Source organism: Pezoporus wallicus, unplaced genomic scaffold (genome assembly GCF_028554395.1).
Source record: "Pezoporus wallicus isolate ANWC-B61680 ecotype Strahan unplaced genomic scaffold, APGP_CSIRO_Pwel_v1 contig_227, whole genome shotgun sequence".
In the NCBI taxonomy this organism is placed as follows: domain Eukaryota; kingdom Metazoa; phylum Chordata; class Aves; order Psittaciformes; family Psittacidae; genus Pezoporus; species Pezoporus wallicus.
In genome coordinates, this window is record NW_026635704.1 from 7,024,630 (window position 1) to 7,047,649 (window position 23,020).

General features: G+C 39.6%; 1 protein-coding gene across 2 annotated transcripts in view; it reads left to right on the top strand.

Annotated features, from left to right (window-relative positions):
• Positions 1-1,954: 1,954 nt before the first annotated feature.
• Positions 1,955-23,020, top strand: part of MYOM1 (myomesin 1) — a 75,357-nt gene continuing 54,291 nt past the window's right edge. The window contains exons 1-4 of one of the 2 annotated variants that reach the window (XM_057397562.1): positions 1,955-2,112; positions 5,588-6,076; positions 16,054-16,191; positions 21,266-21,476. In XM_057397562.1, the coding sequence (XP_057253545.1) occupies positions 5,649-6,076; positions 16,054-16,191; positions 21,266-21,476 (777 nt within the window). In that variant the 5' untranslated portion in view covers positions 1,955-2,112; positions 5,588-5,648. The remainder of the gene's footprint in view (positions 2,113-5,587; positions 6,077-16,053; positions 16,192-21,265; positions 21,477-23,020) is intronic. The other variant, XM_057397563.1, reaches the window with a different exon arrangement.

Genomic DNA, 23,020 nt, shown 5'->3' on the forward strand with positions numbered 1-23,020 from the left:
GTACTGCAGTGATTCTGAAACTTACAGAGATCCAAGTGGTTTGAAACATGTACTTTGATATTCAAATAAGAGTTGAGTAATTTAAAATCTGCTGTGAAAATGATCTCATTTAAAGCCAGATAAAAGTATGTGTAAATTTAAGTGAAATAATGAAAGAACCCAAAATATGTTGATGTCACACTCTATCTCCATTTCTTTTACAGAATAAACAAGGGCAGCACAGAATTTGAAAATTGTATTGGCCTTGGTAGTGCCATTGTTATACCCAAAAAACCACTGAAAATGTTGTTTAGGTTTTAATATCCCACCTGTGGTCTATACAAATTGTATTGCAGTGAGAGCAGAGAAGCAAGTTTTTAATTGTTTTCATTTGTCTACATCTCTCTGAATTTTTAAAATGTAATTTGGATGCCATTAAGACTTTGAAGATGTCAATGCAAATGACTTGTGGTGAAGGAGTAGATCAGGAGTCTATAATAGAATACAGGAATCTCTCCACTGAGGCCCTTACCATCTCTAATTAATAATGTGTATTAAAGCCCAGATTCTATAGCTCAGTGGCACTGCCATTGCACAGACTTTTTTTGGGGGGAATAAAAGGTTATATGAGGGTTCCCATTTTTCATTCTGCCTGTTGCAGGTTTGGCTATTTTCTTGAGCCATGACATAGTTTCTATGACTGTACAGCTTTTCGTTGGCCATGCTTTCTGTGCTTGGAAGCAAAGATCGAAAGCCCATATGGTTAATGTAGCTGAGGCATGTGAACTTACTCCATAGTGTAGTATCTGGCTGGGGGGGGGGGGGGGTGGGGTGGTGGTGTTAATGGCTCCCCAGGGAATAAGTAGACAGTGGGAAGAACGAAGAGGTTTCAGGTGGAGTCAAGGCAGTGAGGTGAAGAAGAGGGCACTTATGAACCTCTGAAAAGACAGGGACCTGCTGGTCTTACCCAGACCTTCAGCTGGTGGTTCCATACATAAAGAAGAAGGTCTCAGCAGAGAAGGAGGATCTGGAAAGTTCTCAGTTGTGTCATATGGTGGGTACGGTGAAAAGTGGCTATAGCAGAAATGAAAGGGTTAATATGTCTGTCGATGCAAATGTATAAAATAAAATTAACTAATCACTTGTAATGGAAGTTAAATGTACAGTGCTTAGCAAAATCTGTATTTACAATGAAGTCTAGGTGCGTTTCACATACTAGACTTCAGATGATGGAAATTGTTCTGTTGTAATATTCAGCCACACTGATTGTACATTTCTGTGCTAAAATGCTGTGACCAAAATTAACAAAGACAAGCTCATTTAGTTATCCCTAGAAGTAATACTGATTAATTTAGAAATAAAAATTTTGGTCTTTGAGCTGTATTGTTTATGTCTACTTAAATGCCTTATGAGGTCATGTTCTTAATTTAGTATTTTATCTTAAGATGGTATAAAAAGTAACACTATGTCAACGGAACAAAGAAAGCACATTTTTATTGAATTGTAACACACATTGTATAGCTTTATGGAGTTTTGCTGTTAGCTATATCTACTCTATACTGTTAACTATAATTTCTCTATATTGTCTGCCATTAAGCTGAAATACCTAAATTACATGCACCATGGCTTGGCATTAAAAAAATAGAAAGAAACCCATAAAATATTTATATTCTTGTACCATGGCAAAGGTCAATACTGGGACTGATCTTTCCTAGTTTCTGGTTCATGACGCAATATTTTTTTTCTCTTCTAGATGTAAAAAATCCTGGAAACAATTTTTAATAGGAATGCTGATTTCATACAGAATTTAGTGAAGATACTTAGAAGAGACAACTGTCAGTGTGAAGCTTCTGTCATCATGTCTTTGCACAGAGATAGCACAGGGTATCGGTATCTGACTCTGTCTTTCTCCCTCTTCGATGCTATATTTATCACACCCCTGGCCATAAAAGGTCTGGAGTGGAGCTCTGACATTCCAGTGACTGCAGGCATTATTTTTGTTCTGGACCTTATGCCCAGTCCTTACCCCTCATCCTGGCTACCTCTTTCTTTGCTGGCTTCATCGTCATTGTATTTTTCTGCTATTCATCCACTTGAGACCTATTCCATTTGCTGCTGTTCATTTGGGGCCTGGTAAGTGTTCCTTTATGACAGAAGACTTTATGTTTCAGGTTTCTTTAATCTGAATCTGTAATGCTGAGTTCATAGTAGCTCCCTTTGTTCTTCTGAGCTCAGCAGTTATTTGAGGAAATTGTAGACATGAACTGAAGACATCTAAGGGTTCAGCTGTGAAACAAAGCAAATTAGTGTAAGGGTTCATTCATTATCCATTCAACTATCCTCTCATATTGTCGCAGTACTGTCAAAAGAAGCATGGGTTACTGAGATACAGAAGGAATTTGTCGAGTAACCTTCTGGGGCTAAGAGAATGTGTAAATAATCTAAATACTTTCTAGTTGCATAGGTTTTCCTGTGATTTGTAAAGCTATTGGCTGAGCTGAAGGAAATGTATTTTTTTTTCCCTGTTTACATGAGTTCCTGGGTTTTATCTATTTCACTGTTTTCACTGATTGATGGACTAGATCTTTAGAGAATTACAAAGACTCGTAAACAGTGCAGGAGGTAATGCAAATGAAATCACTTCCTTTAATGTGTAGGTATGACCTATGAACAAGTACAGAACTGTCTGCTTAGCAGTAATTTTTAGAATTCAGTTCAACAGCTACTAACATATAGCTCCAAAAAGTACATGTTCATCTAACTATGGCCACTAACATTTTAGGCCAAACTCTGTAGTTATGAAATGCTACACAGATCTCATACTAAAAGGGGGCTGATTAGTGAACACAGACTAAATGCGTGCAGGTAGCACAGGTTTTATAGAATTTAAGAGATTGGAGTCAATCCGATAATTGCAGTGCTCCAAATAAACCCAAAACTCTTAGAAGGTTTAGATTTTCTCTTCAACTCTAATAGCATCAGATTACTATATCTGATCAGATTAGTGCACCGAACTGATCCTGCCCTGTGAGCAATGCTTGATGTTTCAGAGGAAATAAAAAAACATTACTCATAGTGTGATAAAATACCTATGAAAGGAGTTTCCTCTTCTATGAGGAAACTCTTCCGTGAGTCAGTGTTGTCATTTGAGTTGAACCTGTAGAGCTGACTTCATGCACAGTTCTGCCTTACTGTCTTAGTTTTTGCTTCTGTTATAGATGACTCCTTTTACTCCTGAGGACAGTGAAGTCCAGACCTTGTTTCTAAGAAAAAGGTTTCCTTTGTACATTTAAAATATTCTGACTTTAAGTTCTCTGCTTGTTCTTTTGCTCTGATAAGATGTAAATGAAATTTAACTTCTCCTTAATGGGCAACACATGTAGTGCTTTATACTTGTGGGTTGCCTTCCTTACTTTGAAGCCTGGAGGGTTGTGGGAATCCCTGAGCAACAAAACTTAATTGCTGTTAGCGCTGTGGCTGCTGTATCCATGATGAAGCCAGACAGTGCTGCAAATGAAGCTGGTGAAGGTGAAGGGAAACAACTGTACTATTCTATAGAAGAAAAACAAGATGTTCTCATGTTGTTTCCCTTTCAGTGTACAAGACAATATTTATATGTACTCCTTAACTTTGCCTAGCAGAGATCACAATGTCTTGCAAACCCTAAACCTAGCTCTGTGGAGCTAGGAGGGAAAGCAATGAAATAAAATAGAGACAAAATAATCTGAAACTAGGGAAACTGAGAGGAACGATGCACTACTGGAAGCTAACAAAGTGAAATGAATAATACAAATAATCGATAGGCATTAAAAACATGGACGCTAGACAAAATAATTGGATTCTTTAGACTCACATGAAAAAATAGACAGCAGGAGAAATGAGGGAATTAAAAAAGAACATTGGCTTTTGCCATGGAGAACAATGGGCTAACACCCTTTCCCATTCCTCCCCTTTCCTCAGATAAAAGTAAATGCATAAATTGGTCTCCTTGAAGTCACATTTTTATTGTGATCAGGATATCAGATATTTCCTTTAAGTACTTAGAGACTTCTAAATTACTTTCTTACTTGCTGACTTTCTGCAAACAAGTGATCCGTTCCATCGCACAAAGAGCAGTTCCCTTGAGAGAGCTCTGAAATATAAGAAAGTTGAAACGTTTTTTTTTTTTCATAATTTGCCTTAGTCATGGTGAATACCTCTGAGGAGTTACCAAAGAGAATAGTTTGCAATTTGCTGAATTGCTGTCAGAACCAAATAGTAAAGAAAAAGCCAAGGAATGAAATCCAGGAAGCTTAAAGACCAGGGAAAACATATCTTGATTTTCATGAAAGCATGATTAAACTCCAGCTCTGTAAGTGCATTTTATGGCAAAATATCACATCACTGGTCATTAACATGAACAAAACCAGAAGCAGAATAAGTTTCCTATTGTTGTGATTGATATTTAAAAACTCCAAATCCATGAAACAATAGCAAACACCTCTCACTATTGTTTTTGTATCTTTTATAAATTCTTCTGAACATTTCCACACTGTAGCTCATTTCTATTCATAATCATGTATCTTTTCAGGGACATGTAAGCTTAATCACACAAGTGATAAAGGTTATCATAGGGATTTGTAAAGGCAAGCTTACACATTAAAGAAGAAAAGGTCAGTTTTAGCAACAGCAAAATAAACCAGCAACAAAATAAAGATTGAACTGCCAGCTTAAAAACAAACAAAACTAAAGCAAGGGAAACCCTTTCTGCATTCAACCCTCCTCCCATTTTGAGAGGGAAACTACCTCTCACTTGATCATATTTCCTACTACGAGCAACGGCAAGACAATCTACTGATCAGTGTGCAAAGTAAAACTTAGATGGAGCTGTGGTCTGGAAGAAGTTTCTTGACAATATTGAACATGACATTCTAGGTTATAAAAAAAAGCCATTTGGACTAAAGAACATGGTATTTTACTCATTGCATACAGACTGCATCCCTAATCAAGCTGTGTAAGTATGATAAGCCATTTTAAATGGATCTCTGGTATCACATACAGAATAATTAATGTAATGCATGTTTGCAGAAAAATGTTTTTAATTCACTATTAAAATATTAAATGGAATCTTAAATTCAATACGAAAATTTGATTACCAAATGAATGATATATTCATGTATTTTTATTTCAGCTAATATAACCTTGTTGGAATTGCTCATGCCTTTTTAAATAATTTATTACTTTGTTCTCTCTTTTGTAATTTAACAAAAATATTTACACTATCTCTGAAGAAGCTGAGCACATGAAATTTCAATAGTTCACAGTAATGAGTGGAGAAGTTGAGCACAGAAAACTTGAATAGTCTGCAATTACAAGACCAACTACAAATGAACAGACAAAATAGTGCAAGATTTTCTGGTCATGATGAATGACATATGAGTGTCTTGAAACTTAAATACAAACCCCTCTTAAAGTCTAAAGCATGTCATAAAAATATAAGCCTTAATTCACTGCATTTGATTTTTGATATTTTAAGTTCTGTGTTAGTTTGTGTGAAGTTGTGTATTATTTATATGCTAACTCAGAATTTTCTTTGAAAACAGTCCTTGTCTGATATGTTCTTTTTCAGACACTGTCCTGTTTATTTACATTCAGAAATACAGAGAAAAAAAAATAATTAGAAGGCACCCATGATGTCTTTACCTTTCTACCAAAGACACCATGAGCACTATGACCGTGCATATCGCCATAAAGCACTGCAGTCCACTGTAAGCCAGTACCAAAAGGAAACAAAGAACAAATCTGCTGTCTATGCCCAAGGATCTACAGCTTACACGAGGGGCTCTGCAGGCTATCGCCATGCATCTGCAGGAGACTTCAGCCTTGAGTCCTCAGCAGCATATAGTCATGGTTCTTCAGCCTATGACCTAGAGTCAGCAGCCTACAGCTATGGATCTACAGCCTATGATCACTCTGCTGCACAAAGTAAAAGATCTGCTGCCTACAGTCTTGACTCTGAATCCCTCAGCAAGAGCTCAGCTGCCTACAGCCATGGATCTGAATCCATCAATAAACTGGCTGCAGCCTACAGGCTGGGATCTGAATCCTACAGTCTCGGGTAAGTAAATCCATTATATTCTGAAACAAAAAAATCCAGCCACCTCTCATTTAAATCAATGTCAAAACTCTCCCCCTCATCCACAGAACTTGTTTCTGTAACTTGGCGTTAACGTATTTTCCAAGCTTGGTGTCTTCCTTTGGCTTTGGCAACAGGAAGGACTGCGGTCACCTTAGTTTGTTGTACTGATTCATGTCCAACAGTTGGACTGGCATAAGAAGAGCCCTGGCAATGCTGATGTGGCTGAATGATGACATATTCATGCTCCAGACTCCTTAGGCATGAGCCACCTTTCCTTCCAAATTGTTTAGCCATATTAAGAGTCTGAATTTAAGAGTCAGTGTTGAGACAGCTTTTGGGTTGAGGCTGTCTCTTATCTGCCCAGACTGGGGTAATAAGAGAACTTATTACTCTTATTACAAGGGGAAATCCTGCATGAGCAATTTGGTGGCCTTCTATGACGGGGCTACAGAACTGATGGACAAGGGTAGAGCAGTTGATGTCATCTACCTTGTGCAAAGCACTTGACACTGTCCCACATGACATCCTTCTCTCTAAATTGGAGAAACATCAGTTTGATAGGTGGACCACTCAATAGATAAAGAACTGGCTGGAAGGCTGCATGCAAAGAGTTGTGGTCAATGGCTCAATGTCCAGCTGGAGACCAGTAATGAGTGATGTCCCTCAGGGATCGGTGTTGGGACGGGTCTTGTTCCACATCTTTGTCGGCGACATGGACAGTGGGATTGAGTGCGCCCTCAGCAAGGTTGCCGATGACACCAAGCTGTGTGGTTCCGTTGGTACCCTGGAGGGAAGGAATGTCATCCAGAGGGACCTTGACACACTTGTGAGGTGGTCTGATGCCAACCTTATGAAGTTTAACCATGTCAAGTGCAAGGTCCTTCCTACACCTGGGTCGGAGCAATCCCAAGCACAGCTACAGGTTGGGCAGAGAAGAGATTCAGAGCAGCCCTGCAGAGAAGGACTTGGGGGTGGTGGTCAGTGAGAAAATGAACATGAGCTGGCTTCAGTGTGCGCTTGCAGCCCAGAAAGCCAACTGCATCCTGGGCTGCATCAAAAGGAGCGTGACCAGCAGGTCGAAGGAGGTGATCCTGCCCCTCTACTCTGCTCTTGTGAGACCTCCCCTGGAGTATTGTGTGCAGTTCTGGTGTCCTCTACAAAAAAAGACATGGAACTGTTGGGACAAGTCCAGAGGAGGGCCACAAGGATGATCAGGGGACTGGAGCACCTCCCATATGAAGATAGGCTGAGAAAGTTGGGGCTGTTCAGCCTGGAGAAGAGAAGGCTGCATGGAGACCTCAGAGCAGCCTTCCAGTATCTGAAGGGGGCCTATAAGGATGCTGGGGAGGGACTCTTCATTAGGGACTGTAGTGGTGGGACAAGGGGTAACAGGTTAAAACTTAAACAGGGGAAATTTAGATTGGATATAAGGAAGAAGTTCTTTACTGTAAGGGTGGTGAGGCACTGGAATGGGGTGCCCAGGGAGGTTGTGAATGCTCCATCCCTAGCGGTGTTCAAGGCCAGGTTGGACAGATCCTTGAGTGACATGGTTTAGTGTGAGGTGTCCCGGCTCATGGCAGGGGGGTTGGAACTAATTGACCTTAAGGCCCTTTCAAACCCTAACTATTCTATGGTTCTGTGATTCTAACTTAGGGCTGGTTATGCAAGTTTGAGCTGACATGTCCGTATATCATTAAACAATTCTTCTTTGTCCTAATAATTTCACTTCTATGTTGAGTGATTCAAGAAACCAAAATTTTCATACAGCATATTGGCTGAGGCATACTATTTCCAAAGTAAGAATACCACAAAGAAGTGTTCATCTTGCATTAGAAGAGCAGCTATTCTTAGCTGCCATGTTTTTTGTTTAATTAAGATAAAGAAGTTGTTCAAGTATTACATTAGCAGAATATTTTAGATATCATAGCCTCACATTATTTGTATGTATCTCAGAAATTTACAGAAATTAGGGGTATATTAAAGTAAGATTAGAATAGCTGTTAGCAATAGAAGAAATATTCAACAAATTATAACCCAAAACACCTGCTTGCTGTTATATTAATGTAGAATTTAGAGTATTATTAGCAGAACTGATCAAGAGTTGTCCATTAGAAAATTTTAATTTTGAAAACTGAATATTCTCCAAGAATATTGGATGATGGAACTTTTTATGAATTATGGGAGTTTTGGACAAAACCACTGAGGGAAAGACAAACTGTACTGCAGTAAACTATACATTATGCTTACAGCCCTCACTTGTTTTTCAGGAGTTCAGGGTCAAGTCTCCATTTGCCATGGTCTGTTCATGAATTTGAATCTCAAGCTGTTACAGCCCAGGTGAATAACTTAACTATTTGACTGTCTTGGGCTGAGTAATACCCAGTCTTTGTTGTTTAAACAATTTCACCTGTGCAAATAATTAACCACTGAGTGTAGCAGTGAGAATCTAATTTATAATTTGCTGATGAAGGGAAGCGAACGGGAGATGCTGGAACTGAGGGTTGTTTCCAGAGCAAGTTGGATAGGGGAAGATATCCCAAATTTCTGCAAATGCAGCTGTGCCTTCATGACCCTAACCCAAAGCCTTCTCCTTCTCATAAAAAATGTTCCCACAAGAAATGGGAACATTACTTGAAGTTGAAAAAAAATATTGAAAAAAAGTCTGCTTCCAAGTCGCAGTTATTTACTTCAGCAACTCTGGCTTCTCAGATGAGTTTCTTCTGAAACCTGTATATTCTCACCAAGAGCTCTATCATCAGCAAATTAATTAATATTAAAGGAAATGGAGTTGCTTAATTGGGAAAGATGGGTTTCCTGAAATTTTGTTTGAGATAATAGCTTTTGTTTTAAAATAGTATATTTTGTGATACTTCTAAGCTCCTCTGTCGTACATGAGTTGCCAACAGATTGGTAAATTATTCTGGTAATCAGAGATAAGAATATATCAGCTGTATCTTCTTTTTTTCTGTGGTCCTGTCCTTGTATGGGATGTTTGAGAAAATCACTGCTGCTCTGTAAGACTAGGACTCAGGAGATTCAGGCCACACCGATTCAAATCTCTCTTGCACAAAACCTAATATATGAGAGAATACAATTCTGAATGATAATCTCATATTAATATTTAATATTAATATTTAAGTTAATTAATATTAATATTAATATTTAAGTTAATTTTATGTTTAATATGGCCTCTGTGTTGGTATTTGGTTCTTGGAGCCCATTTTGCTGCAATTTGCAAGAGGTAAATTAGAACAAATGATGTGACTATGCAGTTAAATATAGTGCAAATTTTAAGTAATACTTTCCAAATTTGTACTGTGTTCCCCAGATAGCCCAAAACACTTTGAGGGATAATGTGGAGATAAAAAATATCACTAAAATAAATTGGGCAAATCAGACTTTCTGTTTTCATCCATACCAAAGGAATGGTGTAGAAAAAAAAAAAAGCCCCCCACAAAAAAGGGAAAATGAGTCTCCAAACTCTTTCAATTTTCATAAAGTAAAAATGGTCTTGAATTGAAATGCTATGTCTAAATGTCCTACAAGAGTGGTGGTTGCTTGAAACCTGAATGGACATATGAATCCAGCTAAAATTCTTTGTCTAACAATTGATTATTGCATATCACTGGATTTTAACATCAGATCTATGTTTGTGTATAATGGATGTACTTTTGTGGATAAGCCCCATTAAGCCCAACAGGAAAATACACTATTTAAATACTATAGTCACTTCTTATTTTTATTTGAAGTAGCTTTTGCTAAACTTCATTATGCTTGCAAAATTTAAGTCTCATCCTTTTCTGTAGCTACCATACAGAAGAGAGTGCTCATAAAGCAATGGTGTTAAGGTGCAGATGGTGCTATATGAGGAATTTATCGTGGGAAAGCAGTGGAGAAGGACTAGGGACTAGGTAACCTGCAAGACCATAACCTGAACCCAATTCTCTGATGTCAAAGCTTTGCTTGAGCACAAAACGTGCCCAGAGCATGGACACAGACAGCTTGAAGGAGCTGCAGCTTGCTTTTTCATGAGGATAGAAGAGTATCCATTTGCAAGTGGGCTGTCCCTTCCTCACATTTCAAGTCTTCACAACATAAGAGCTTGAAGAAGTAAAAGGGAAGAAACAACAACTGGCGAAACCAAGAGCAAGTACAGAAGCTTGCAGCTTTGCTGGTTACAATTTGCCAGAGCTGCAAAACCCTGGTCTCCTAAAAGAAAGCATCACCTTGTAATGTTTACCACTTCACACCTGGCCTCCCTACCAGCTTGTGGGGCCATCTCTAGCCATATGCAGGCAGGGTCTGTAGAGACGAGGGGTGGCAGCTCTCTCCCACGACGTGTTGTTGTGGCCACCCATCCTCTTCCATGTTCCATCCTCAGGGGCTGCTCTCAGGTGGGAGAACTTTTTTTCCACAGCACTGCTCCATCTTCTGTGTGCTTCTGAGAAGCTTTGAGGCAGGTCTGTCGAAGCTGCTTATAGCACTACAGGCCCGTCAAACAGGAGTGCTGGATTAAACCCCTTTACCTCTTCTTCGGAAGCTCCATTCAATTGCCTCTGCTAAAACTTTCACTGTTTTATCATGAGTTGTTTTCCTGGCTAGCAGCATCAGATAACTCCATTTTGTTGCAGACAGTTTATCTGCCACCAAATGAGAGACATGCTTAGAGAGAAAATAGAAGTTATTAATGTGGCTCAGGCATTTGCATATAATTTGCAGGTCAAAATAGCAAGGAACACATGGTATAATTCAGGTGAACCAAGCAAACAGAGGAGACATGCCTTAGTAAATTGCAATTAACTAGGCTGCCAGAGAGTAAGAGTGAATGCTTTTCTGAGTAATATTGTAATCAGGATCGGGGCAGGGCTGAGTAAATAATGCACTTTAAGAAACATGAGAAGACTATGATCTTGGCACTGCTCATCCTTTGATTTTTTTTATAGGTGAGGGTTAAGAAGATGGCTTCCAAACGTCACAGCCAAGCATGGAAATCATTTTAATGAGACCTGCTATGTGGAAACAATTCCCCTTTTAAAAAATTTGTTGTGGAAGCTGTGTTAGCAAACAGCGTGATTATTGCCAGCAATATTGCCTGAGCCTGTAACAAATCCGTCATCAACTTAAAATTAATATAGTCACCAGAGAGTGCCTCTCATCTTTAGAGCCTGGCTTTGAAGAGCTTTCTTCTGAAAATCCTTTTTTTTTTCTTTCCTGTAACTGGGTTTTCCAATCCATTGTCTTCTCTTTCTGTGAGCAAATTCAAACATGGAATGTTAGGAAAGAGACAGATGCTAGAAGCAGATCAAATGCCTCTTGGTTAATGGAGCTCCTTTGGTAGGTACAGCTGGTACAGCCATTGTGCATACCAAAATGCATTCTTTTCTGTTGTCAGAATAAAGTGAGAGAGATATGTAACAAAAGCATGCTAAGGACAAGATACATGATTTTCTAGAGGCAGGTGCCTTTTCATCCAGGGGTGGAATACCTAATAGGCTGTTATGGTCCATATTTCTATGTTCACTGAGTACGGACTCTGTGCAGGGTGGGGAAACCTGCTCCTTCAGGCACAGAAACAAGGGCAGTGCCAATATATTGAAGTATATTTCTATCTGAGAACACAACATCAAAACAAAACCCTCTGCTTGGGATTTTTAGAGGCCCTGTGCAGTCTTGTTGTCTTTAGCTCTTCTATTGGCCTAGAAGGAAAAGCTAATAGCATCTATCTGTTTTTTATATCTGTACAGGACAATGCCTGTGTCTTTAGCATTTACAGTCAGCCAACTCCCAATTCAGTGACTGAGAAAGTAGGAAAATGCTGGTGTTGATATTTTAACAAGCTGAAAACCATTACGAAATGAGGACAGTAGGCTTGGGCTATCAACCTTGATAAGGCAGTGCTGATAGTATCTGACCTGGAAAAACACACACATACACCAGCTAGGCATATCAAATGAGGCTAAAAGCTGTTAAAAGGTCATGGTACTGTTCCTCCCTGTGAAACTAGAGAGCACCGATACCCTGCTCCTTCTCCTGCAGGGAGATTCTGTTCCACATATCAGGTAAAAGGTTGGAACATTTTAAAATAAAGGGCAAGATTTTAAAATCTGGTTAAAGAAAGCAGAGTCCCCCTTTGGGCTACATAAATAATGGCTGTGGAGTTTGTTTTTTGTGTTGCAGAGGAAGAAATAGTAATAACAAAAAAGGAAAACAGGGAAATAAACCTCATGACAAAAATAGTGATCAGTTTGTTTTCCTATGGAAGAGCTCCATTTGAATGTGCATTTCTACTAGCCTCCATATACTTCTGCCTGAATGAAAGCAAATGGTAGGAAGGTTTGGAAAGGAGAAACATTTTCTGCTGCTTTGAATTTATTCATCTCAGCTCTTCGTTTATGCAGTGCAATTCTAAAAAAGATTTGTGAGTGACTCTGGATACCTGTCAGAAAACACCAGCTGGATGCTCTGATGTGGCAATGAAGCAATTAGGTATTTAGGAGCAGCTGTGAAAGAAAGTGAAAATAAACCAGAAAGCGTATTGTCTCAGTGTGTTAATCTAAGGTATGCTCATAGCTGAAATACTGGCTGCAGTTCTGATCATATCATCTCAGAAAGTACAGTCTGAAACCAGAAAAGGGTCAGATATCGAAAGAAGGGTAACAGGAGATGTGGAATGCCTTCCGTTGGGAGAAGGGGCTCTTACTTTGGGAAGTGCACAAATGTAGGTATGTAACATTAAAGTATAAAATAGTGAAAGATGTGCAGAGAGAAAAAGAAACAAATTTCCACACAGAGCAGAATGTAAGCACAGAAGAGATTATAAAGTGGCAGATTAAAACAGGTTCAAAAGAAAGTGCTATATTCATGTGCTACAGTCTGGATACAACCTCTAGCTCAGGATGTCCTTAAGTCTTTCCTTGAAACCAAAAGGATTTATCAAGGGAGGTATTTCTCTACATGAACTTTCTTTTTACCTGCCCTTGACCAGGAAGAGGAAACAGGCCTAAAAGCACCATTGGCATTATTCAGTGAAACACTTCTCACCAGAGTCTTGCTTGGTCCAGGTCAAGTTTCTTAGGTCCCTGTTTCTCAGACTTCATTGTGATGGAGATCTCCGGCATTAATCTGAAAACTTTGGGGGATATTTTCATAAAGCCAGCTGTGGTGGGCAGAAAAAAATGAAAATGCGATATTCAACTTCAAACACTTGAAGTGTTTGGTTAAAAAAAACAACCACCAAACAGACAGAACCTATAGCAATTTATCCTTTCCTTTTCAAATAATCTTAGAGAGTTATAAGTGAAAAATAGGGGAAAAAAAACCCAAACACACAGAAAAGTCACCATCAAAAGTTCTAGCGGTCTAGCAGAGAGTAATGGGAACTATTATATGCACTCCCAGTTAATTCTCTACATAAGTGTGTAATCTGGACCTTAACTGAAAACTAAATTGACAGGACAGCCAAATTCTTTAGGAACAAAGATCTGGTCTGCATTTAACAGTGCTGAAAATGCCTGAGCTGAAATTTTCACCACATTTCATCTAATTTTATGAAAATAGAAACTTTTTGACATTTAAACTGATCTGCAAATGAAGATCCTTTTCAATCTCGAAACAACCAGTAATCAAGTGACCTCCTAAACAGCTCAGCCTAGTGTCCCTAGGAGATCTGTTTGCAGTCAGGGTCAAAATTCCAAGTTTGTCCCATTTTAAAATAGGACAGCAATAAAAGTCACCTGCTTAGTAAAGAGCTGCAGCTTCTTACAGACTGTAGTTCAGGTATGAAAAATAATGAAAATACTTTGCCTTTGACATTTCTTACCACCTATTTGATGAGTTCTCCCAATGCATGTGTCATTGGCCGTAGTGACTGCACCACATTGTTGTCCAACCCAAGAGCGGGTCCATTGCATGCCCTCTTCCAAGTTGTCTCTTCATTTTTATTTTACTCTGCCTGGACTGTTCCCAGATGTCTTCTGCTTGTATTTCTGTCCCTAAAGTTGGATCTACCTCCCTCTGACTCTCTCCCTGGCTGCACAGGGCAGTGCCTGGCATCAGACCCTGGAGGAGGCAGCATCACTCACTTGTAGACTTGCTCTATGCCTTGGCTGATCCAGTGGTACCTGATGTGGTAAACCTTTGGCCCCAGTCCTGGATGTGTGCAACAGCTCCTCTCTGGCTATGCTTCTGTTTGTATGGGAACCAGAATACAGGGGGAGGGAGGTGTGAAGGAGAATGAGTACAGGTCTGCTTTTAGCCCCTATACTGGATATTTCTTGACAGTGGTGCTGTAGGCTTGGAGGTGGTATCTATGAAGTGGGCACCTGGGAGCACAGGGGAGGGGGCTGCCTCACTGCTATGCCAGGCAAGCCAGATACAGTCAAGTCTGATGAGAAGTGGACTAAGCAGAAAGGAAGGGAATCTTACTTACAGTGCTGGGAATGGCAGGGTAAAGAGATAAGGGCTGGAAAGCAGATGTGGGAGGAGATGTGAAGTTCAGTCAAGGAACTAGATGGAGAAGGAGGATAGATGATAGTAAGAAAGCCATTAAGAGAGCTAGAGAGCAGGAGACTGATTTATCAGGCATTGGGTAGGAAGACGATTTGGTCTGAGCAAAGGGACAGGCACAAAGAAACAAAGGAAGGAAAGATCAGAGAATGAAACCGGACCCATGTGTTTTCACACACACAGTCTCACATGGTAGATTATTAACACATATTTCAGAAATTAAGCACTCCTCCTGGTATGATTTGTGTTGGTGGCAACTCTGGAGCTTGGTACTTTCTTTCACAGGGTTGCAGCCAAGGGAAAACATTAGCCCAGGCATGTATCTGTAATCTTACATTATGCATGTGTAACATTCTCAGGAACCCAGTATTAGCATGAGTTCAGATTATATGTGTACAGCATGTTATGTAGAGACACCAGTGTAAGCTACCCAGGGTATGGGAAGCAGGTTAGCCATGTATGGGCTAATGAGCTGTGCAAAGAAGCCACATGCCTTAATTCTGTCCCTTTACCTGTGCACATAAGGGGTAAGCTTATGCCGTGTAGACAGACCCTCAGACCAGAAGCAGACTCACGTATGATTTCCCTTGGTGATGTTGAGACAGATGAATAGACACTTTGGAAGTTAATATAAGGCTGACAGCTAATTAGGCTATTTCATGGGTCTGTGAGTTAGAGATGTGCTGCATTAGGAAAGGAGGACAGAGTTATTTGGAGCTTTGCTAACACAGTTTGTAACCATGTTAAAAATGAACCCAAAATCGCTGCCTCAAATATGCTTCACACTGTTCAGAATCCCTCCTCAGCTGGTGGGGAAGGGAAGCCTTGCTCTTCTTTCTCTGCACTCATTCTCCATTTATCTGTGCTATGTGAAATGGTGTTTCTTCACTTAGCTCTACATTTTCAATGGATTGGGGTGGTATGGGAGAGCAGTGGGAATGGCAATGCTAGTTAATGAGCAATACGCTGCCCAGCAATTTCTGTAGAGATATTTATGTGCAATATTACTTTGATTACATTTGCACACCAACATTTTGTTTGAGGACTAGATAACTTCAGGACTGTAAATTTTGGAAAAGTAGAGATTATGAGTTCAGGTACAATCTTTAGAATTACTCAGTGGCCTCACCGACTTCAGCATCTACCAAAACTGGGTATGCCAACTCTCCAAGTCCCAAACCAAGAAGCTATTAAATGTGCATTGCTATCAGGTATAGTGTTTATTCTCTCTATGTAGATTTAATATCACAGGGCATCAGTATTACATTAGTAATGATGAATTTGTCAAAAGTGCATTTATTTAATTGTTTAATAACTCTGAAGATAGGGCTATGCAAATTGTATTTTCTTGCTTATCTAGAGAGCAGTGATTTTTAGTACTTTAATCTTATTTTTAAGTGTTTCTTAACAGCTTTTTTTTTCTTAATTTAACAATATTATTTTTATTTCAGACTGAAAAATTCCAATTTAATGATTGAAGATCAATCCTATAAGATGAGTCCCAAAGCAAAGAGAGCAAAACAAAATTTCATGTCTGAGGGCAAAGAGAACAAAGCCATAGACTACTCAGTGCCCATATTCACCGGACGGTATGTTCATTTTCCTTTTGTTTGGTACTGTCTTTCTGACATTTTTTTAACAAATTATAAAAGAACGTCTATTAATCTTTTCTCACACCCATGGATCTCAAGGTGATTGCACTTCACACGAGTGATAACAAGACAAAGAGAAGTCAGCTGATTGGCAGAAAATGAGACAATGATCATCCAGAGTCAGGACAAATGAACCTAGGTGTCTGGACTTTGTTTTGTACACAATGCCAGGGTGCTTTCTATGAAATTAATATATAATTATAACCCTGCTTACTGGAAACCAGGCAAAAATGTTGTACACATTATTTAGTTTATTCTTTTGGTTTTGAGGCAGTTCTGTAATTCAGTGCCTCTTACCAAGCATTAAATATAGAAATAATGAAATGCTGTGTTAATGTTTTGTCCTGGCACAGGAAAAATCTGGAATGAAGCCAAATACTTTCTCAAATCCATTGTAATGATTCATACTGATCTCACATGTTGGTATTTATTGCATGATTACTATTGATGTAATAGATCTTACTTCAGCAGTGTCCTCAATGAAGCTGAATGCGAACTTTGTGTGGAAGCCAGACCCAACATGAGCAAGGAGCCTCCCCTGCCCTTTTTGGGGTATGGCATACTGATCTTATTAGGAGTCTCTGGCAGCTCAAACATAGTCACTTGTTCAGATTTATATATACCAGGTTGTGGGGTGGAAACCTGGTTCCTGATTGAAGGTCAGGAGAAAAATTTCTGGCTCACTTGCAGTTGAACAGAACGTTTCTTTCAACTTGTCTTTCTTCTGCCACACAGCATTTTCATGGAACACTTCCAAGCTGTTTCTGGGAGCCAGTGTTTTTCTGGCTAGTGCTTAATCAACACCCAGTATCACTTCTTCATTGCGTCCAAACTTGTGCTAATGTGCGAAAATGGGTTCCTCCTTGTCAGTGGGAGACATTACTGCTCTGGCTTTTTGAGTGTTTGTGATACTTTTGCTGTTTTGTTATTATTTCCCTTCACTATCTGGAGCAATTTTTTTCTCACCCCTTGTATTCCTGTGTCAGATTCATTGCTCTTTGATACAAACCACATTTAGAAGCACACACTGTTGCCTTTTTAAACCATTGCTTTGGAGTTTCAGCTATATCTTCTGTGATAGAAGTACATAAATATGTCTCAGACAAAACTTACAATGACATATTTTCAAGGCTTCTCACTACCTTTGCATCTGTGTGTCTTCCTCAGGCACAAATCTCATCCCTTCTTATTGTGTCTTGAGTCTACAAAAGTAAAATTTATAGTGTTGGTCGATAGCTGAAAGTCATGACTAATGGCTAGGGATAGCGTGTAGCGTCATTTATTTGTGTCTGTGCAATTATTTTGGCTTCCTGCATTAAAAGACCCTGTCAGATTCTTGCATCATTGTTACTATAGGGACTGTTACTTTAGGGACTGTAGTGACAGGACACAGGGTAACAGGTTAAAACTTAAACAGCGGAAGTTTTGATTTGATATAAGGAGGAGGTTCTTTACTGTGAAGGTGGTGAGGCACTGGAATGGGTTGCCCAGGGAAGTTGTGAATGCTCCATCCGTGGCAGCGTTCAAGGCCAGGCTGGACAGGGCCTTGGGTGACATGGTTTAGTGTGAGGCGTCCCTGCCCATGGCAGGGGGGTTGGAACTTGATGATCTTAAGGTCCTTTCCAACCCTAACTATTCTATGATTCTATGATTCTATGATTTTGTGCTTCTTCTTACTGTTTTTGGTATCAATCTTACTTTTTGCACACGGTAACTCAGGAAATTGTGTGTGCTTTTGTAGCACACTAATTTTTATTTTTCTTCTTTATTAGTAAAAAGTATAAAAAGAGATGATGACTGTTAGCGTGTGCAACTAAACATGGCAGGAAATGGTTCGTGTGTCTGTTTTAGGCTTTTTTTCTGCTGGCATCACGTTCATGACTGCATGCCAAGACTGCAGAAGTTGCATGCCACGTTCCTGTCAGATGCTTATTTTTGTTTGAAAGATAATAGCTGAAGCCCATTGAACCATGTGCATGTTATATGTCATTCCCAGATTCCTCTGTGAAACTGATGTGTTGTTTCCTATGGGCAGATAGCTTTTACAAGGAATAGTTATTTGTAAAGGTCAGGTCTCCATGGATTCATTGGAACCGTTGCCTGTGCTGCTGGATGACCTTCAGCACCATGTCACTGTTTCCGTTATTTGGTTCTATTTCAGAGCCATCAGGTTCTGCTATAGAAAGGCTCCTTGCTCAGATTATTCCATTCACAACTATTCTTCTTGAATACCTAGCCTAATTCTAGCAAGATAAAATTTGGACAGACAGACAGCATTCTATATAACAAAACACCCAGAGCTTGATTTAATGCCATGGGTGCTAAAGATACTGGATGTGTCTCATGGAACTATTTGCAGCCACTAACAAGCCTATGCCAAAGGACCACAGATGGGAGATACCCTTTAAATAATGTTTGGTGGGTGCCATATGGGATTTGATACTATTGTTCCTCTTTGAAAAAGATTTTCTACTGAAACCCCTGAGACCTGACTGCAGAATCATTTCTTAACTGGTACTGTGTACTTTTTCTGATGCATTCATCTTTTCAGGGAACATGTTTCTCTTTGATCTGGGAGCAGGGAGAAATGGTTAGCAAATCCAAATATTTAATACTGTTGATGAAAAGCATCTGGGGACCACTACTGTAGATGACTGTATTGAGTCCTATATTAGTCTGAGGATATTCATGAGCCCCCAGAAGATGCTTTATGCCTTGAGGAGTGGGTCTATCCTGTGAAGCTTCTGAGATTTAAACTACTGTGATTAAGGAGGAAATAATATCAGCTTGCCTTTCAAAGAAAATTCCACTGACTCATTTAAACTGAATGTAGATAGCTACATTCATATTAATTAAAGTGGGTTTTGAAAAAAATCTTTAGAATCTCTGCCATATATCTGCAGCTTCAGACATTTGTGGGGAGAGCTGTTTCACATAAGTGAAGGGATTCAGTCATCCCACTGATGCTTTTAATGATCATCTTGTTAAAGAAGCCAGAAACACAGAAAGTTCAAGGCAAAATTTGAACACATGAGGGAGTTCAAAGCTCTGTGCTGTTAAATAAGTTTTTCAGTCTTCTGAGCAATTTTTACACATAATTAAGTTTACAGCACATTCTACTGCTTGGATGTCTTGCATCTCACTGAACTGAATTTTAGCCCAAAGATAGCGGGCTGGGCAGTAAATTATGGGCTTGAATCCAAATTTTCTTGAGTGTCAACATGTGCTATCAGATACATAATATTAGCAATCTTAAAGAAAACAGAAAAAAAGCATTCATCCTAATCTTTTCACTTTGCAGCAGTAGTAAGCATTTTATGATAAAATAGCGAGGCTGTGTTTGAGCACATTCTGGAAATAAACGGAGACTGCTGTCTCTACAGTACTTGCAAGATGGCACTTAACAAGAAGTAAAATAGAACCTCTTTTCTGTGTGCCATCTAATGTTACCCTAAAGTAACTAAACTTAGCAGAAAGATATTAATCCTGCTCCTTAAGTCAAGAAACTGTCATTGGCATATGGAATACTATAGCAGCTTTTATGTTCTGGCAGTGCCAAAATAATACAGCTGCAATGGTACTTCCACATGTATGTATGGAAACAAGATTGGATCCATTGAGAGTAACTGTTTTTTTCATCTCATCTCTGTAAGAAGCCTGAGGAGGATGCTTCAAGAAATCTTCTCAAAAACATTTGGAAGAACAGCCACCCTACAAACAGGATTGAATTTTCTATGAATAAAGAGAACTTTTTGTGATATACAGTAATGTGTTCTTTTGTATAAATCGGAGATGAGGACATTGTTATACAGCTACAATTACCTGCTGCCCCTTATGTCATGTTGTCATGAATACTACTGCTGTAAGTCAATAGCTTAAGATTTGTGGGTACATCTTACACTAATCTTTAGACTGATGGAGATATAAAACAGCAGCAGGATAATAGTTAAACTGAAAATGTGTGTGGCGTGGTTACACAGATAGCCACCAAAAACGGACATGACTTTAAACAGTGAACTACTCAGTCGTTCTGCAGTATCCTGCCATAGAACCATAGATTGGTTAGTGTTGGAAAGGACCTTAAAATCATCTAGTTCCAATCCCCCTGCCACTCACTAAACCATGTTGCCCAAGGCTCTGTTCAGCCTGGCCTTGAACACTGCCAGGGATGGAGCATTTACCACTTCTTTGAGAAACCTGTTCCAGTGCCTCACCACCCTCACAATAAAGAACTTCTTCCTTATATTTAACCTGAACTTCTCCTGCTGAAATTTAAACCCATTACCCCTTGTCCTATCACTACAGTCCCTAATGAAGAGTCCCTCCCCAGCATCCCTATAGCCCCCCTTCAGATACTTGAAGGCTGCTCTGAGGTCTCCAGGCAGCCTTCTCTTCTCCAGGCTGAACAGTCCCGACTTTCTCAGCCTATCTTCATACGAGAGGTGCTCCAGTCCCCTGATCATCCTCATGGCCCTCCTCTGGACTTGTTCCATGTCCTTTTAATGTTGAGGACACCAGAACTGCACACAATACTCCAAGTGAGGTCTCACAAGGGCAGAGTAGAGGGGCAGGATCACCTCCTTCGACCTGCTGGTCACGCTCCTTTTGATGCAGCCCAGGATACGGTTGGCTTTCTGGGCTGCAAATGCACACCGAAGCCAGCTCATGTTCATCGACCACCACCCCCAAGTCCTTCTCTGCAAGGCTGCTCTGAATCTCTTCTCTGCCCAACCTGTAGCTGTGCCTGGGATTGCTCCGACCCAGGTGTAGGACCTTGCACTTAGCTTGGTTAAAATTCATGAGGTTGGTTTTGGCCCACCTTTCAAGCATGTTAAGGTCCCTCTGGATGGCTTTGAATTGTCCCTCTGGTTCTGTTTTGAATATATCTGAAACTGCTATAGCAGAAACATATTATGAAAAAGTGTCCACTTTAGTTGACTGATTTGAGAGAGTATAAATGGAACATTCTCAGCATTTTCCAATGGGATTCTGCTTTTTAAAATTCTTTCAGAGAAGTGAGTATCAGTGGGATCACAGACACAGAAGAAGAAAGAATTAAAGAAAGTGCTGCATATGTTGCCAAGAGGAATCTTTTTGCCACAGGTGAAGGAGTTAGTGTCAGCAAGGTGGCCAAGTCAACTTCTGAAGAGGAGCATCATGAAAAAAAATCAAGGAAAGTAGCAATCCGGGAGTCTGCGGAACGTGTGGCCCTGAAGAAAAAGGTAAAAAGAACAGAAATGAACACCTGAGCTGTAATCAGCATGGGTCTTTTTTGTTTGGTGTTTGTGAAGTGCCTAGCACAGCAGGGTCCTGATTTACACCATGGGCAATCAGAATAATGGTAGTAAAAACCAGTGTGTTTAATGGAAATCTTTTTAATGGCCTAAAGTCTTGTTATCTTGGTGTCAGCTGGGTAAGAAAAGAGGCACTGTGCTTGATGGAGGCACCAGGAACACTTCTGCTGTGCTGGGAGAAAGGGAGGGAGAATGAGGCTGGGGAATGCTCTTTGGTCATGCCAACACCTAGTTAAATGGCACAGCATCTTTCACCTGGACAATGGGTAGTTGCTGGACAGAGAAGAAAGGTGCCAGTATACATGCCTTACCAATAAGAAGGTGATGGGGTCATTTCTGGATATTTATGGCCTAGGAACAAGCTTGTTACAGGAACTTGCGTTTGTTACTAGGCTTGTTACTAGGAACATAGTGCTTATCCCAGAGTCTTAATCACAGGGTGTAAATTAAGGAGGGAATTGCCAAAGACATCTGGAACTGAAGCTCTAATTGTGGGTAACTTTGATATTATTGTGCAACTTCTTAAAAAATTATACTCAGTGTGTACTTACAAATACGTTATGACCAGACTGGCAGAATATATCAAGCACAAATATATTTAATTTAGCAAATGTATTAATATTTTGAGCAGAAGAATTGGCAATATGCTTACAAAATATCCTCATGACATGAGGTTTAAAAGGGTGCAAACACTTTAAAGGACAAGGTGAAGATTCAAAATCATCTCAAGAGCTCAGAAACAGTGAAGGTGACATATGATAACAACCAGTGGAAATTACTACACACAGAAGGAAAAAGAACAAGTAAACAAGGAATGCCTGGCTAAGTAGAAGTACCTGAGGATCTGGGACTTGTAAGAGGTCACAGATTTAATGTCAGCCAATGTAAAGTTAGTCGTTATATAAATACAAACAGCATTCTGGAGTGTGTTACCAAAAGTATTGCCATGAAAACATAAGCGGCAATTACTTAATCGTGTTGGAGACTGTTAGGCCTCTGATAGTGAGTGGTCAGCATTTTATGAATGTTGAGGACAAGCAGAACCTTTCCAGAACTAAGAAGCAACAATTGCAGGGAAAATTGGAATTGCAGTTTATAAAAGACTGAGATGATTATGAAAGCTGTCTTCTTCTAATAAATGTAATTTAGGGATCTGTAATTCTCCATAAATGTGAAAGTCAGGGCAGAAGATAAAGAGTTTAGTTTGGAGAAAACAAGATTTATAACATATTCAATTTTTTTTCCAGCTGTGTGGGTAGCCAAGCAGTTGAAATGGTTACCCCCAGGAGGAGGAAAGTACTCATAAGCAGGAAAGGTTTGAGAGCAGTTCTGACAGATGTGATCTAGTCATACGCAGCCATGCATTGCAGAAGACGTCTGAGTTTCAGACCTTGTTTTACTTTTCACTCTGTATTACAAAAAATAATTAAACATGGTAAATTATTTTACTTAGGGTAGTTTAAGGGGAAAAA